Source organism: Danio rerio, chromosome 2, assembly GCF_049306965.1.
Source record: "Danio rerio strain Tuebingen ecotype United States chromosome 2, GRCz12tu, whole genome shotgun sequence".
NCBI lineage: Eukaryota > Metazoa > Chordata > Actinopteri > Cypriniformes > Danionidae > Danio > Danio rerio.
The window spans coordinates 21,655,909-21,674,850 of NC_133177.1; the positions used below are offsets into that span (position 1 = coordinate 21,655,909).

Genomic DNA, 18,942 nt, shown 5'->3' on the forward strand with positions numbered 1-18,942 from the left:
AAATATGGTTTTAATAAACAGAAATATTTTGTTTTCAAATATGCTGAAGATAAACACAAAAATTAGGTTTAATTTAAATAAGGTTTTACATTTATTGAATAATATATCACTGTTTTTTAAACACCTTTGTCTCAATAAACAAATACATCACTGCAATGAAACTGAATATAAACTAAATTTCCAAAAAAATATTTGTGTTTACATATATATTCACACAAAATGGATAAAATGGATTAAATGCCGTTTACATTATGGAAACAGGTTAGAACTTTTATTTTAAAAATGCCCAAACACCGGTGTGGTGGTTTGCCACAGCTGGGCGTGGCCTGTCTTGATGTTTTGTTGCATCAGTTGCAGACAGTAGCAAAACAAACCCAATGTTTTATGTACTTCAGTGTGTCTGGATTCGTTTTTCTGATATACTCACAAAGGTAAATCCATACATGTTTATTACAACATCATATGCCAGTCTTTTAACACGTCAGCATCAAGATTTAGCCTCCGAACGGAGCACAGATACATCTTATTTTCTGTTGACATGGAAATATTTACAGTTTGCCGTGTTCAGTTAGTGTTGTCATAATGTCGTCTCTGTTCCTCGCAGGGTGTTGTTTGCACATCACATAAGCTGTCAGGTTTGTGAAGCCCTTCGTTGGGCCAGGAAGGAGGAAGTGGAGTGGGTTTGCTGTTGGCCAGGAAAAGAAAGTTAAATACTCCACAGTTCACAAGTGGATCAGGGGTGAGTCAGCACAGCCCACGTGTTCACGGCGCATGTGACTGTCGTTGAGCAAAACTTCCTTTAACCAGAACTGTCAACAGCTTTGTCGCTACTTAGCCTTAGTTTGGGTCTAAAATATTATTCATTATTTCCCTGCAGTCTTCGTTTATTCTGCTCGACATCCTAAGCTCCAGCCTCCAGGTGTTGGTGTGTGTGCTGTAAAGGGCGGGGGTCATCGCGAGCAGGACGGGATGTTTGCTCGGAAAAACAAGCGAGCAGCGGCACCGAAAGGCCAAGGAGCAGCTGCCGCGAAACAGGTAAGCGCTGACAGGTTTTGCATATGTGGCTTTGTAAGCTGTCCATGATAATGAATATAATATGTGCCTTAAAACAAAACCATTGTTGTTTTGGTTTTCCTGAAGGGATTTTGGTTATACTGGACATCTGTAAATTAGTTACTATCTAAATTTGGAAAAAGACAGTTTAGTTTATGGGACATTCTATCAGAAACGTACATTGTCTATAATAATGATAAAAATGATAATGATAATTATAAAAAAAAAAAACATAAATACAGTGAAAAAAAGTGTGTGTGTGTTTAATTTTATTCATGAATAAATATTTTTATAATATAAGTAATTATAGATCTATAAATATATATGGCATATTTAAATATATATATATATATATATATATATATATATATATATATATATATATATATATATATATATATATATAGTAGTAAATCCATGTAGTATTCCTTACTAATCCATTAAGATTTCCAACAATGTTGCACTCTATACTCCAATTCAGTAGGTGGTGGAAATGCACTTTAAATTAGGTTTGCCAACCGCCAGATTAACCGCAGAGGAAGAAGTGAACAAAAAGTATTTTATCCCAAAAATGTCTCAAATGGACTGATGGTTGATTTCCGTGAGTTGTTTTGTAAAGGAATATGGGCGAAGCAGTGGTGCAGTAGGTAGTGCTGTAGCCTCACAGCAAGAAGGTTGCTGGTTCGCTGGCTCGCTAGCTCAGTTGGCATTTCTGTGAGAAATTTGCATGTTCTCCCTGCATTTGCATGGGTTTCCTTCAGGTGTTCCGGTTTCCCCCACAGTCCAAAGACATGCTGCATGTGAATTGGGTAGGCTAAATTGTCCGTAGTGTATAAGGGTGACAGGCCGGCCGGAAGGTGTAAAAAAAGTCGTTATCATATGGACAAGTCTAATGGAGGACTTGTTCCAAAGAGCCAACCCCGCAACCATAAGGGACTAAGGCCGAAGAAGAAGTTCTGTAAAGGAATATGTCATTCATTTGATTCTCAGATTCTTTTTTAAAAACACTTTACAAATGTACAAACCCTGTCATTGTCCACCAATTAAACTACAGCTTTAATCATTTTGATATGCTAAAAACTGTTATTTCGAAGAAAAACTTTAGGAATAGTAAGTTTAAGTTATCATTCGCATCAATTAATTAAAAACATGAAATTATAAATAAATACTAAAAATTTACAATACAAATAAATTTGCAACTGTCCTCATGTTTTGGTCAGTCCTGTCACATTTGCATTAAATTTAACATAATGCTTGCAATACACCTTTATTTTATCGATCGATGGTTGTGTTTTGAGCATAACGTGCATTAAACCAATCAGAGTCTCATCTCCAATTCCCTTTAAGAGTCAGTTGCATCGTGCATTATTTACATGGAGGTCTTTATAAAGAGAAGAACTGAACACTTTGCTAGCGAGAAAACAGTTAAACAGACCATCTGCAGCGCGAGGATTAATAATGAGCCTCCTCCATTCAGCCTATTTACTTTCTCTTTCTCTTTACTTTTACTTTTATACTTTACTTCTTTACTTGCATGGATAAGGAAATAGTGTTGCACACACTCCACTGAAGACATACATTAGCCAAGATATTAAATTTAGTTTGTTGAGCTCAAGAAGGCACACATAGGTGTTGTGTCACACCATCACTAGACATTTAATTCTGAACAACTTTGAGGAATACGAACAGGCGATATCAGGCGTTTGTTATTGTTGCTAGGGAACAGACACACGCAACGTAGTACAGCGCATTTAGCCTGGTTTTTGGTGAGCGAGAGCGACACTCTTCAGATCTACATGCGTGATCATGTTCATCCAGTTTGCTTAAACTAAGCATTCTAAAGCGTATCTTACAAGCAAGGATTCTTACACAGCAACTGTCTTTACAAAAGTTTCAGATCGCAAGCAAAAGCAGTGGAGAGCTCTTTGGCAGCTGCTGCAGAGATCAATCTATTTCTATTTCTATCTCTATGTCTATTCTATCTAGTTATGTATCTCTCTATATATACAAATACACTTAAAAATTTTTTTTAATTATCTGCACCTAGGTTCGCGGCAACCTTTTCCTATGCTGTTTCTTTAACCTGCAAGTCTTTATTTTACAAAGTATATAGATCATACAGTACTGTCTTCTTCTCAAGCACTATGAGGAGTATCATTCATGTCTGGTGCACTCTGAAGACAATCGCCTGTGATATGTCACTTGGTTTTTGATTGTCAGGATGTTTTAGGCATAGTTATAATAATATTTATATAATATAGTTATAATGATATTTATACATGATCAAACTAGTGTTACTCTCTCCGCTTCAGTAATGTCCAGCGGCAGAGTAACAGCTCGTGCAAAGGATGAGACGGACAAAAGTAATCTTTTACTTATTTTCATGTTGTCAGTTTTACAGTGCAAACAGTTCTCGGGTTGGAATAACTTGAGTGAACATAAAACAAAGCCGAGTAAAACTTTTTTTCCTCTGCTTCAGTTGCACAGCACACAGCGAACTCACATCATCCAGCATGCGTGTCGAACTACACTACCCACTTCGCTGTGGACTACAGCTCCCTTAAATAGCTAGTCTTAAAGCTTCCACTCCCCTCTCCTACAACACTAGCGTGCAACTTAAGCAAAACTGATACTAAAATTGTTTTACATTTGGTTTTGTAGTTAGGGATTAAATAAATGTTTTCTGCAGTTTTTAATCGTTTAAGTTTATTTGATTGACTATATATAAATCAGTTGATATGATTAACGCATTTATTGGGTAAAATTGCTACTTTTTACTGTCATTCAATGTGTTTTGTTCATTATCAATGCATGAAATAAACAATAAGAAATAGAACTTATTATGACTCCAGAATAATCTTTTTTAAGAAAACTCTAAACATTTTCTGAAACATTATTTTAAATGGATGGGATGGCAAAATAAATTGACTTCAACTGTAGGCCTGTTAAAGTTTACAGGTGCAGCAATGTGCCTTGATGCACTTGAATGTTAGAAATGTGTTATCCCACGTGACTTGTCCAATAAATGAACAAGGAAGATTATTTTGAGTTTAAGTTATTTAATTATCTTGTTTATGAAGACTGCAGAGGGATGCACGAAAAAAAATGACTTTGAATAATGTATTAAGTATTTTGTGATATATATGTTAAAATGTGCTCCTAAAAGTGCGTGGCCCCTGCCCGCCCACAGGTTAATAGTAAGCTAATGTAATTTCACAATGCAAATCTTAAATTCATGCTAACCAACAAATGATCAAAGGAAATGTATTAATGTAATTCAATATGAATTGATGTTTACTTTAAACTGTAATTATATTGTTCTACTAAAATGATTAAAAAAATATTTTGTCAAATAAAATATTTTTGTAGAGTCATCCACCATCATTTTGTGGCTAAAAAGTATCGATTCAGGCACAGTTTTGGCACCGGTATCGTTTTAAAAGTATCGATTTAGCACCGGTATCGAAAAAAAAAAAACGTTATCCAACCTTAATGATAGGGCCCTATGACTCAAAGGAAGTGACATAATTTGAAGAAGAAAAAGTTGACAGTGTTTAAGGATGCGTTCTATCATTGTTTTGTATGATTTTTTGAGAACGACAAGCTTAAGTCAGGCCCTGTCACATTTTGTATATGTGAAAATGTACGTTTTTTTTGTAGAATGTCCCTCATTGAAAGACCATGTTGTGTTAGTTTTGTCTTTGTACGTTTGTTTGTTTTATGTCTTATCTTTTATAATATTTTTTTTTCTTTTTTACCATGGTTTCTATTCTCAAGTTTATAAAAGGAAAGACAAAATGGGTTTGAAAGACCCACCCCCACTGATAAAAGGTCCAGTATTGTCCCACACATGAGCTCATTTGTCTTATTTTGACTGCTGTGCCATCATAAATTGTGAAAATAACCCGTCAAAGAAGACTTCCAATGAATGCAAACGATTATTTTTCATGAGTCCAACATCCAGCTGTGCAAGAAAACCTACAATATGATGAAAGTGAAGTCATGTTTTACAAGTAGCCCAAATTTTATTCTAAATCTTGGAATTTATTCTTGAAAGGTATAAAACTTTTTGTTATCCATGAACTGTCAAAATGTACTTTTTTCACATAAACATTTTTTTTTTTTCATTTAAAACTTTTAACTTCTTTTTTTTCCCCTAAGGATATATAATGTAATAAATTTGTATTTAAAAAAATGCCCTTTTTTCATATATCTTTATTATATGTATTTAGTAAATGTTTTTGGTACCTCAAAAAGTGTGGTTAGGATCACCACCTGACAAAATAATCCAGCTAAAACAAGTGCTGTAATGTCAATAAAATACAGTATTTAAACCTCTCAATTAAATAAAACATAAGGCGAATAACTGCAAACAGGTCCACTTTTTGGGAAAAAGAACCAAACTTTTTAAATGTTTCAAAGTGCCTGTTTAAATATTCAGTCTGAAATCACATGTAAGTATGACTTCAAAACAATGTTAGCACTATTTGATTAACTGTGAAACAATGTTGTATTTTGAGAGTCCTTGGTTGAAAATAGGATTTTACTAGATGTGCAAACAGTCCTTTTCTGGAATTATATAATTAAGGAGAAAGTCAGAATGTGTGAATGTAAAGCCAACATTACCTCAACAAACAAAATCACTGTTTTTTCCACAGAAGGGATTATGGTTATACTGTAAATCTTTACATTAGTTGAAATTAAACTTAGAAAGTAGACTGTTTAGTATATTAAAAAAAAAATGATGGAAGACCCTGTAGTGTATGTGATTTTGTTTTTGTATGTTTGTTTGGTTATGTTCTGTAGTTTATAATTATTTGGTTTTTATTATTTATTGATTATTTTTATTATTTGTGCTCTGTTCTGTACATTTTGAGGAACGTGATTATTTGAATTTTACCTTATAACACTTGTGTTATACTGCAATAAACGTTGAATATCATCTTGAAGCGATGATACTTCACCTCACCATTATGTTTCTGCCATTGGTATTGGTACTGTTTAAAAATGTTGTTTACATTGGGCAAAACTTTTAGAGTTCCTGGAGGTACTCCAGGATACCTATGATTTGTGCAATTATATTTAGCAATAATGATTAGGTTTCCCCGTGATTGGTTCCAGCTGGAAGGGCATCAGCTGCATAAAACATATGATGGATAAGTTGGTGGATCATTTCGCTGTGGCGACCTCAAGAATAATAAATGGGCTCAGGCCAAAAAAAAAAAAAAAAAAGAATAATAATTAAGATATTGATTGAAAAATTTACACAGTGCACATCGATATATCATGTAAATATAGACTTTTATTCTCTATGTGCAATGTAAAAATATGATGAAAGTTTTTCATGGAACTATCCATGTCAATAAAGAAGCTTTATTTTCAAGAGTTAAGAAAAACGATTGAGTCTGACTAAGCTTTTGCTTCTTTGTAGATGGGATTGTTGCTTGATTTCAAGCCAGATGATATGATGGATATGGATCAAGATCTGGATGATCCGTCTTTAGAAGCTGAATTTGCTGCCATTGTTGGGAAGAAACCAAATGTGCCTACCAGGGCGAAGAAGGCTGGCAAAGGTGGAAAATAGCATTATTTTTGTCTTTATTTTCTATTTCTGTTATGAATACAGACTGTATCTGTATAGCCTAACTTTAAAAGGTAGGATTTAAAATGCCTTCTAATGTATTCTATTATTGTGCAAATGTTGGGATTGTCCCAAGGTTTGTTTTACTTGGAGGAAGTTGTTCATTACATTGTCATTTATTTCAGTAGCAGTTGCTTTGTTGACAAAAAACCTCTCAGATGTACAGACATCATTAATAATGTTGTTATGGGAAGTAGTGTTGTCAGAAATATTGATATATCGATTAACATTGATATTGAAATATTTAAAATAATATCAATCATGCTTTTGATTACTATCGATACTCTCTTCGTCTTCTCTCCTCACCAGTAGGAAGTTAAATAATCATCAGGATATTTACTGATTTTATAATTCAGAAACATGCACATGTGATTACAATAGAACTGTTGAACAAATACAACATAGCGAAATCAGCACGCTCTTTTCCAGTTTTATCCAAACTATTGGAAGCATCTATATCTATTTCTATATCTAGCATACTTTTAGATAAAACAAAAATACACATATGCCACAGTTATATTGCTGTTATTGTTTATTCTTTGTTGTTTGTTTTATTTAGTATTTTGTAAATAGAAAAACCAAAAAAAGCTTTCCATTGATGATCTAATTGCATCTCTGTTTAATGTGTGTCGTAATTTCTGTTTATTTTGTGCTGTCACTTGTTACTTTATGTACACTGGAAGCTTCTATTGCCAAAACAAATTTCTTGTGTGTGTGTGTGTGTGTGTGTGTGTGTGTGTGTGTGTGTGTGTGTGTGTGTGTGTGTGTGTGTGTGTGTGTGTGTAAAGCACACATGGGGCTCTATTTTGACGGTCCATGCGCAAAACGCAGGGCGCAAATGCTTTCAGGGCGTGTCAGAATGCATTTTTGCTAATATAAGGAAGGGAAAATTTGCTTTGCGCCGTGGCGCATGGTCTAAAAGGGTTGAGTTTATTTTCTTAATGAGTTATAGGTGTGTTTTGAGAATAAACCAATTAGAGTCTCATCTCCCATTCCCTTTAAGAGCCAGCTGTGTCGCGCCAAGAGCGCATTCACTATTTACAGGACGCAAAGTAAGTCTAAGTGGAAAAAATGCGAATTTCACTAGCAAACAGTTAACAGTTTTTTTTAACAGAAAACAGTTAAACAGAGCATCTACTGCGTGAGAATGAGAGATAATGGATCACTTTCGCTCTTGGATAGGGAAACCTTTACGCACAGACATCAATTAGTTTATAAATAAATAATTTTGTTTGTTAAGTGCAAATATTCGTTTCAAAACTATTTCTAAATTCAGTTCTAATTTCCAGCAAACGAATAAATTAACAATAATAGCAAAGTGTGCTCAAAAACCTGAGTTATATCCTAAAACAGATGCTGTGCCCCTTATGGTCTAAAACCTGACAGGTGGGCAAATCCAAGCTTGTTTTTAATAAAACAAATATAAATATGGATATAATAAATAATACTGCTAATAATAATAACATTATTCAAAAGCAAATTGTTATGAATTAACTGAAAAAGCCTCCCGAGATGAAGAAGACATAAAAGCAGTGGTTTGTTCATATTTATGTAGGCTAGAAAATAATATGTTTTGCTATATTTTAATCCTTTATATTTATATCCTATATCTATTCTTATTATATCCTATATATATTCTTAATATTTAAATTTTTTTCATATGTATAGATGTGGTGAAGCAGTGGCGCAGTAGGTAGTGGTGTCGCCTCACAGCAAGAAGGTCGCTGGGTCTCTGGTTCGAACCTCGGCTCAGTAGGTGTTTCTGTGTGGAGTTTGCATGTTCTCCCTGCCTTCACGTGGGTTTCCACCGGGTGCTTCGGTTTCCCCCGTAGTCCAAAGACATGCAGTACAGGTGAATTGGGTAGGCTAAATTGTCCGTAGTGTGTGAATGTGTGTGTGTGGATGTTTCCCAGAGATGGCTGGAAGGGCATCCGCTGCGTAAAAAAACTTGCTGGATAAGTTGGTGGTTTATTTCGCTGTGGCGACCCCAGATTAATAAAGGGACCAAGCCGACAAGAAAATGAATTAATGAATATTGGGGCTCTAAAAAATCACTTTCTTAGAAATACATATTATTAATCAAAAATTAAGTTTAAATAATTTTACAGTAAGACATTTACAAAATGTCCTGAGGGAACATGATTTTTACCTAATATTCTAAAGAATTTTGGCAAAATCAAAAATGTTTGACCCATACAGTGTATTGACTATTACTTAAGCATGATTTGTCTGGTTTTGTGGTACATGGTCACATTTATTTAAAAAAAAAAAAAAAAAACATTGTCATGTGATTTCAGTGATGCACAAAGTTACTCGAGGAAATGTTTGTTGCTACATATTGTAATTTAGAGAAGTAAATGAGGTTTGTGTTCAAAGTTTCATTTGCTGATTTTCTATGTGGATGCAACTAATTAATATTGAGCAGTTTACATCTTAAATAAGTTTCATAAAGTTTTGCAGCACCTACATCAGACATTACAGGCATTGATGCACTAGCTTGGATATGTTCTGCTTGTCTAAAATGTGTACAAAGAGTAGGCTACTCGTATAAACATCTTAATGTAACAGTTTAAAAGAATAATCTGTATGCACAATGAAGTATTGTATTATTAAATGTCTGCTACTTTAACTGTCTGTCTTGCATTACCAGCACAGAACTGGCGTTTATTTCACTTAATATCTTTAGGAAGAGGATATCATTGTTCAGCTGAAGTATCTAATTGCAGAGCTCATGCAACAAAACATCACTTTTTTCACATGCTTTCTTAACTGCTGTTTTCACATTGCTGTCATTTAAGTTGAGTGAAGTTGAGTAAATGTGATTATAGGTGTTTAGTTTTAATTCAGGGGAAAATTTTACATGCTGTAGCACGTCAACAAAGTTCCTTGATTATTATGCCAGAACAAGGGTATAGTTCCTAGCCATATCGTGCTAAAAAAGCAACTATTTTGTTGGGCTGTGCAATTAATCGAAAATCCGGTTTCGATTTCGATTTAGGCTTCTGTTGACTATGAAAAACCATTAATCGAGATAAACCATTATTGCATCATATACCGCCCCCTTTCCAGTTGTACTCATTTGTTGCTCTGCAAAGCTCAGTTCCACTTAAAAATGACTAAAAGCATGTCATGTAATGTAACTTTTGCAGCACAGGATGTGCATCCTTCAATATTGTACGTTCGAATCAATCATGTTTTAAAAAGCGCAAGCTGTTATGTTTGTGAGCACCACGCTTAGCCTCGAAGACGAGCAAACCACACACATCTCACGCGATTTTCTTAATGTGAGCGCTTTAATGGTCAACTGCATGCACATTTGTGTCGGAGCGCGGTGTTTAGTGATTATTCATATTAACCTCATTTGTGTAATAAACAAACAAGTTGAGAATTGAAATCCCTCACTTCTCTTGAATGAAGGACTTTAGTTACTAAAGTTTTTTTCTTACAGGGAAGATGCTTAATGCACAGTTTAAACAACAGATTTAATAACTCATTTCTAATAACTGATTTCTTTTATTTTTGCTATGATGACAGTACATTATATTTTACTAGATATTTTTCAAGATACTAGTATTTAGCTTAAAGTGACATTCAAAGGCTCAGTTAGTGTATTTAGGCAATTCATTGTACAACAGTATTTTCCTTTTACTTTAAATAAGGAAAATAATACCAATTATTATTTTTTTATTTTTATTTTTTTTTTAGGGAAATGCTCATGGTCTAATCCTGTTCAATGAATTATGCTTGCCTAAGCTAAAAATTCTTTCTCCAGACTCAGATTGGCTGAATGAGTACACGAAAGAAAGAAAAACCTCAACTGTTTAACTCCATTTAAAAAGGGGTGTTTTCTTTAAATGCAGCTGACAAAATATGTTGTTTCATATATATTTTTCAGTAATGCATGATCCTTTATAAATCATTCTAAATTGTTGAGTTGTTAATGATTCTTTTTAACCATTTCCAATTTTTAAAATGTATTTCTTTTTCTTTTCCTCCTAAATTTTAAATGATAGTGTGTAACAGCAACAACAATCTTATATTATGCTGTTTTCAAGCTGTTTTCAAAACATTGTAATCTTTTTTTTAATGAATCTTTTTTTATTAAATCTTTTATGTAATCTTTAAATTAAATCTTACTTGAATGTTTATGTTCAAGCTCCATTGCCAATGGAAGACATTGAAAAAATGGCGGAGGCGTGCATGAAAGACTTTGATGATGACGAAGACGAAAGTGTGGAGGATGATGAAGACCTTCTGGTAAATGAAACCTGTGATTATTGGCAGTGTCCCCAGTACTATCTCATTTTGTTAGTGTGATTTTTATATTGTTTGTTGTGCTTCTCACTAGGCTGAGCTGCAGGAAGTGGTTGGTGAGGAAGAAACAGACGACTCAGGTGCCACAACACCAACCTTCACTGTTAGTGCAGAAACTCCTGCAGATGCGACACCAGAAAGCCAGGTAGCATCTAATAATTTATTTGTAACAGTATAATCATATTATATTTGTTCAGTTTCAATGTAAAATCAATACATTCTTAATTATCTGTACTGAGTATTTTTATTCAAACGAATATTTGACTTTTACTTCACTACATTTGTAAACAAAATATTGGGCATTTTTACTTTATTATTTATTATCTCCTAAATAAAGTTCATTAAACAGGTATTTTAAAACGGAGACATTATCACATGCTCAAAAATTAGCTGAATTTTTTCATTCAGCTTGTTGAATCAGTTCTTAAATTGCATTGAGCAGTTAATTTATGACTTGGATTTCCATCTAATAAATTTGTTTAGCACCAATAATAATAATAATAAAAAAAAAACTATTTACACAATTAAATGCAATTGAGTTGGTCCAACATGATTTTATTAAATAAAATTTTAATTACATCTGTATTTTTATTTAACTTAAACTATGATAATGTCTGATAATATCATGTATGTCTATTATGCGTTGTACATTTCCAAGTCTTTTAGGCCCAATCCCAATTCTACCCCTTAGCCCTTCCCCTTCCCCTTAATTGGTGTCCCAATTCTCTTTAGCATGAAGGCTTAGGGCTAAAGGCTGATTTATACTTCTGGGTCAAACGCAAGCGTATGCTACGGCGCAACCTACGCGTCGACGAATAGCCCTACGCTGTGGCCATGGCCGTCGGCGTCGCTGACGTGCACCTACACAACGATGCGTAGCGCAAGCTTTGTGATTGGTCGGCTTGGTATCGCTGACGAGTCTGGGCGGGACCGATAGCCGCGCGAGCCCGATGGAGCGATTGTTTACAAGTGTGGAGTCCCGTGAAGGAGCTCCGGACAAGGTTATTATAGTTAATGAAAACTAACAAAAAAACGAAAACTAAAATGTAAAATAATTGGCATTAACTGAAATAAAAATAAAAAGAGAGTTTTTTCAAAAACTAGAACTACCTGAAACTGTATTGTGTACATACAAAACTAACTGAAACTAACTAGAATTATAGCAAAAACCTTCTTCGTTTTCGTATTTGTAAATGCATTTAATAAATAATCTTACTGTAAGCATTTTAAAAGTAAATATAATCCGCGCTTCAGGTGTTTGTGTTTGACCCTTTCGCACATCAGAGTCTCCTTCTGCCATTGGGCAGATTGAGCCGGTTCTCCTTGAGTCATCTTCTCTGTTGCTCCCGCGACAAAAACAAGTGGACATGACAGCAGCACGGTGACAGTATTAAATACAGAGACTTAAAACTATTACTTTAACACATTTGTGTTAAAATTTAAATAAATTTTATTTCTGTAGCGCGATCGCGAATGAATCTTTGTAACCGGATCTTCTAAGTGAACCGGTTGAACAAGTTCACTATATCGAACTGAATCATTTGAAACGATTCTCGTCTCCAGTAAGCAATTATTCACCCACTTCTTACATAATAACAAGCCTAATGATGAGGATCTAGAGAAAAACGTAAGTTTATTTCATAACAGACAATCGTAATGAAATTTAAATAAGTGAAGCATGATTCAGTTGAGTTTACAGTTTGTACAACTTTACTGTAAGGCATTTTTCAGATCATGATGATGTTTTTTAACTGACTGAAATGACTATTGCTGACTACGTAATGTTGAGTCGTAACATCTGCGTTAGAAATTTGAATTTCCCATCACCAGGCCCGGATTAATAATTCAGAGGCCGCTGGGCACAATGTCTTGTAGGCCCCCTATAGCCGCACCCCATAGTTTAATTAAAAATAATATTGATATAATATTTGTTAAATGAAATTAATCTATAATGTATTGCCCACATTTTTTAAATAGATGATATACAGTACATATAATACACACACTTATTAATTATTCCTACTTGTCTTTCTCATGATGGAGAGTATGTGCATTATGTGCCCATAATGCCCATTGATTAATCCAGCCCTGCCCATCACTACGTCTAACCTCACAAGCAGCCTTGCACACATATTTTATTTCTTGTGGGCTGTTGTATTTGAATTTGAGGATGGTTAGATATTTGTGGTAGATGATAGTGTTCATGTGTCCTCTGAATACATGTTTCAAAAAATGTATGACTGCGTTTTTAATTATACAATATTTATCCTGCTGATTTTGAATCTTGTACCTAACAAATATCCTCATTTAGAAAAAAAAAAACAAACTAATACTGAAACTAATAAAAACTAAACTAAAACTAAGACATTTTAAAATATAGAAACTAATAAAAACTAGGAAATCTGCCTCTAAAACTAATAAAAACTAACTGAATTTGAAAAAAAAAAAAAGTCAAAACAAAATAGAAACTAAAACTAATGAAAAATGCAAAACTATTATAACCTTGGCTCCGGATGGAAAGTTTTGTTTTGTGTTTATCTCATAGTTAAAGTTGTTGCACGTTTACAGTTCCTGCCTCAAAATGAGCGAGTTTGAGCCACTTGTACATCCCGGAAGCATTCAAAAAGAACAAAACACAGCCGAAGAAACTCGACACAGAGACACATTAACACCTCACTGCCAACTAGCATTTTGGAAGTGTTAATGCAGACCAACAGAGACAGCGCGCAAATGTATAAATGCACAGCTACGCACATTGCATGCGCCGTGGGTTACGCCGGTCACTTGATGCAGAAGTATAAACCAGGCTTAAGGGGAAGGGGTGAATAGCAGAACCACACTCGAAACCAAGGGGTAAGAAAATTTCCCAGAATACTGTCAAATCAAGTAGGATTTACTTATTTCATGAACTACATAACATCTTGGTATTCACAGATATAATTCAGTCAAACTTTAGCGTACAACAGTACCTTGTGCAAAAATGATGAGGCGTCTTCATAAGGGCATGGGCAATTGTGAATTGAAGTGCCTTTGTTAATGCATGGTACTATAGCTTTGATGTCACAATAGCTGCTTTTTCACTATCTTGCTTAACCGTTCTAAGAACACTTTGGTACGGTTACTGTTGTTTCTCCACTGAGCTTGGAACAGTGCGGCACGATTACAAACCGTTCTCTGCCCGGAATTCTCGGCATGGTTAGACAACCGTGCTGAACTGTGCCAACAGATTCTGTATGTTGATGTCGCGGCTCTGTTGTCAAGCTACCACAGCTGGCTCAGCAGAAGCGCGCTCGTCTTCAGTCATCCACCAGTAAAGAACACTACATTTAATATAAAAATGATCCAGGTCTAAACGATACAGTTTGAAAGGGGTTTTAAAAAACTCTCTGGCAGAGAGGTGAATAACGCATCACATTCTTATGAAGATCTTTTATTTATTAAAGTTATTATTTCATTGACTTGAATACAATTAACCGTGTATGATATAATTACTAACGCTTCATCTATAATCTTAAAATGATAAAATAGCCTATTGTTTTATTCATGGCTAGAGTTTGATTAATTTCATTGAAATCCTAGGCAATGAGACCCTTAAATCGCCTGAATAAGTATGTGTTTATTGCATGCAGCGCTGTATTTGATAGCACAAAACTCTGAGAGAACTTTACCAGTGACTACATGCGCTGCTGAAGGACTTTTTTTTTCCTGCTGCGCATCGAGTAAAGCGAATAAAGACACACTTAACATCATGGATGTCCAAGTTCCATAACAACATCACTATATCCAAGGAATACACAAACTTGCAGACTCATTGAACAACTAGGAAATAACTGCACTTTTTAATTTAAAGCCCAGACGGCTTGTTAATTTAATACCAGAGAGACTACGAAGGACGGTTACGGCGTGTTGTAATGTTGGCCATCCACGTCTTCGGTAGAAAGACAACTCTTTCTTTAATTGTTTTTGGACTTTGCTTGAAAGCTTTACTGAGTGGCACTGTAGCTGTCCAAGGTACTTGTGTGATTTATATTATCATAGCCTATATAAGCGCTAATAAACTAGTCAAATGTATTAATTAATTAAATAAATACAAATTCTTAAATGTCAGTATTGCTATTTTAAAAAATATCACTAGGTTTTGACATGTTTTATTAAAATAAAATGAGATTTTTTTCATAATTTCAGCTATGGGCCATTATGTGATTCAGTTATACATAATTTTGACATTTATGGGGACATGTAACATGTTTCTGTGTTTTCATTTATTTTGTTCTTGATGATCTTTAATATATACTGGGCATCACTTCCATCATGTTTAAAACTGATATAATTTTAATCAGAGGATAATGAGATCGAATCACTCTGTCATAAAGACAGCTGTTTGCTTAGCTCAACTATTTGACAGCTGTTTGCTTTTTGACTCAACTATGATCAATGAAAGGAGTAATGTTTCTATTTATACGTTTTCTGAGTTTCTTCTTCATGGGTGTTTAAAGTTTGTGCATAAGAGCACCCTCTGGCCTTCAGCTGATCCAATGACTTTTCTCACAGCTCTGCCAATGAGAGTTGTTGAGCTCAAATGCATCAAATGAAACGCAGACAAGAAGCGTCCTGAAGGGGGCAGGGCATGTTAGATACTAGAGAGCATTTGATTGGTCAAGATTAGATGGGAAGCTGAAATATGATGTATAAGAAAATTTGTTGATCGATTTGTTGCTGCAACAGAAAGTGACAAACTGAAAGCTTTGGGTGTTTATGTCTATATATTCAAATAATATGAATATATTATTATATGAATATATTATTTTAATATATTTTCTAAACTTGAATTTTTGTCACTGTTTTGGAGCACACTAGCTTATAGATGTCCTTAAAACTAACAGATTGAAAATACATTTTTAAAATGTTTTATTTTAATTTCATGGGACCTTTAATCATGCTTGCAATTTAATTTAAATTAATCGGCCATCCCAAGCTTTTTATAAGAAATCACATGTCATGTATGATTTCTGTTTCTCTCATAGGAAACTAAGGTTTCATCAGTTCCCGGGAGCATCGAACACACCTTAGAGGAAAGAATAAGCTTGTATAGGATGGCTGTTACCAATGCCAAAGCTGCAGGGGAAACTTCTAAAGCCCGGCGATATGAGAGAGGCCTCAAAGTGAGCTCATACAGTGTCACATCTTAACAAACAAACACTGTATAGCACAAAATAATGTGGTTCATATTATAATCTATAACAACTAAAACTCTAATATTCTTGTTTAGACACTACAGACTATGCTGGCGACAGTACGGAAAGGAGGGAAGATTGACGAATCTGAGATTCCTCCTCCAGTGGCATGTGGGGGTCCCGTTGGATCCAGTCGGCCCCCAGCCCCTGCAGTGTCCCCTGATGAGCAGGAAGAGTGTGATAGTGCTGTCGAGATCAGTCCCGTCTCTGCGGAGGCCGCTCCTGTTGTCATGGATACAGAATCAAACATTAGAGATGAGTCCTCTGGTGTAACGTCTCCAGCATCACTGTCATCTCCAGAAGGGGAACACGCTAGCAGTGAAGCTGAAAAGCACTTAGGTTAGTCAAGTACTTTTGCTGCAACAGACATCACTTAAGTAATTACAAGTTTACCAGAAAATAAATAAACTGCCTATCTGCTAACTAAATAAATAGCGGGTATTTATTTAAGCTGAAAAATGCTTTGGGATTTTGAAAAATAGTTATTATTTTAATTCAGCACCTCTTCTAGTCTCCCTTTTACCAAATAATTGTGACTTTATCCATGTGAACTACTTTGTACTGATCAAATTGACTTTTTTCTACTGAAAGTCAATGGAATGTTCAACTTGTGGAGTTCGATTTGATTTGATTTATTCGCTTGGAACAGAATATCATACATTTAAAAACAATTCTTCAAACAAAATACAGCTCATCATAAACAGCATACATATTTAGTTATCTGTATACACCACTTAACAATAACAATTGAGTTGAGGCAGTTCAAAATGGAGCAGAATGAAGCACAAACTCATTAACTTTTTAATGTAACAGGGCATGCACTACTGTTCAAATGTTTGGGAGCTCTTTGAAAAAAGTTTATATGCATTGAATTTACCAAAAATGGGATAAAAAGACTGTATTAAAAGAAAATAACACTTTTATTCAGCCAGTATGCAATAAACTGATTAAAATTACCTGAAAAGACAATGCTACAAAATCATGGTTAATAATAAATGCTGTCTTTTTTTAACTTCCGGTTCTTCAAATAAGCCTAAAAAAGTATTGCAGTTTACACAAAAATATAATGTTGCTATTTTCAACAATGATAATATAATAAGATAAGATCATAATAAGAATTGTTTCTTGAAGATAAAGTCATCAAATTAGAATTATTGCTGAATGTATCACCAGCAACTGAAATATAGAGCAATTATACTAAAAATGTGGTAAATTATATCATAAAACTTAGTTCAGTCAAGTGTTTTTGCTTTAACAGAATACAATTAAGCAATTAAAAGTTTAACGAATGACTAACTGAATAAACTGTGTATCTGCGGTCTGAAAGAATAGGTGATATATTTTTTAAAGCTAAAAAATGCTTTGGTATTTTGAAAAATAATTACATTTTAATTCAGCACCTCTTCTAGTCTCCTTTTACCTTTTTGTGATCAAACTTGTGATCAAAATTGCTGAAAATCAATTGCTTTGTGATCAAATTTGCTGAAAATCAATGCAATGTTTAGTGTTTTTTTTAATTGTTTTGAAAGAAATAACACTTTTATTTAGCCAGTATGCATTAAATTGATTAAAATTACCTGAAAAGTCAATGCTACAAATTAATTATGTTTAATAATAAATGCTGTCTTTTTTAAATTCTGGTTCTTCAAATAATCCTGAAAAAAGTATTGCAGTTTATACAAAAATATTTGTTATTTTCAACCATGATAATAAAAATAAATGTTTCTTGAAAATCAAATTATCATATTAGAATTATTGCTGAAGGATCACGTAAAACTGAAAAATAGAGCAATGATGCTAAAAATTGAGCAAGTTATATCTTAAGACTTAGGTTAGTCAACTGTTTTAGCTGCAACAGACAACAGTTAAGCAATGAAAAGTTAAATGGATGACTAACTGAATAAACTGTATCTGCTTTCTAAATAAATAGGAGATTTTCTTTTGTTTTGTTTTTTATCTGAAAAATGCTTTGGTATTTTGAAAAATAATTAAATATTTTAATTCAGCACCCTTTTTTAGCTTCCTTTTACCAAAATATTGTGACTTTGTGATCAAATAAGCTGAATACGAATGCAAAGTTTAGAGTGTAGAGTTAGATTTGATTTGATTTATTCGTTATGGACAGAATGTCATACACTCAAAACAATTCTTCAGAAAAATACATCTCATTATAATCAACAAAAACATTCACTTATTCATGTACACTTAAACTAACAATTTCATTTAGCCAGTTCGAAATGGATAGGAATGAAGCACAAGCTTATTTACTAAGTTTATTTTAAACCACTTTGAAAGAAATGAACCCTTTTATTTAACCAGTATGCGTTAAATTAAATAAAATTAATTGAAAATAAAGTGCTACAAAATGATTTATGTTTAATAATAAATGCTGTCTTTTATAACTTCTGGTTCTTCTGATAATCTTAAAAGGTATTGCAGATTATACAAAAAATATTATGTTGCTATTTTCAATCATGATAATAATAAATGTTTCTTGAAGATCAAACGATATTAGAAATATTGCTGAAGGATCACATAAAACTGAGAACTAAAGCAATGATGCTGCAAATTTAGCAAGTTTTGTCTTAAAATATTTAGAAAAAAACTAGTTTCTTTATATAGTGAGAATATTTAAAAGATTTTTTTTTTCAAATAGCTTGGACTTGGACTGTTCATAGAACTGCTAAGCTTATATAATAT

At 33.7% G+C, this 18,942-nt stretch overlaps 1 protein-coding gene across 6 annotated transcripts in view; it reads left to right on the forward strand.

Moving 5' to 3' along the window:
* The first annotated feature begins 328 nt into the window (after positions 1 to 328).
* The window catches only part of cc2d1b (coiled-coil and C2 domain containing 1B), a 35,640-nt gene continuing 17,026 nt past the window's right edge, over positions 329 to 18,942 (forward strand). For 2 of the 6 annotated variants that reach the window (XM_005171198.5, XM_005171199.5), the window contains exons 1-8: positions 329 to 431; positions 605 to 739; positions 878 to 1,035; positions 6,485 to 6,626; positions 10,851 to 10,951; positions 11,043 to 11,153; positions 16,033 to 16,170; positions 16,278 to 16,581. In XM_005171198.5, the coding sequence (XP_005171255.1) occupies positions 970 to 1,035; positions 6,485 to 6,626; positions 10,851 to 10,951; positions 11,043 to 11,153; positions 16,033 to 16,170; positions 16,278 to 16,581 (862 nt within the window). In that variant the 5' untranslated portion in view covers positions 329 to 431; positions 605 to 739; positions 878 to 969. Of the gene's footprint in view, positions 432 to 604; positions 1,036 to 6,484; positions 6,627 to 10,850; positions 10,952 to 11,042; positions 11,154 to 16,032; positions 16,171 to 16,277; positions 16,582 to 18,942 lie in introns of those variants that run through there. The other 4 variants (XM_009298476.4, XM_073924567.1, XM_068213801.1 and 1 more) reach the window with 3 other exon arrangements.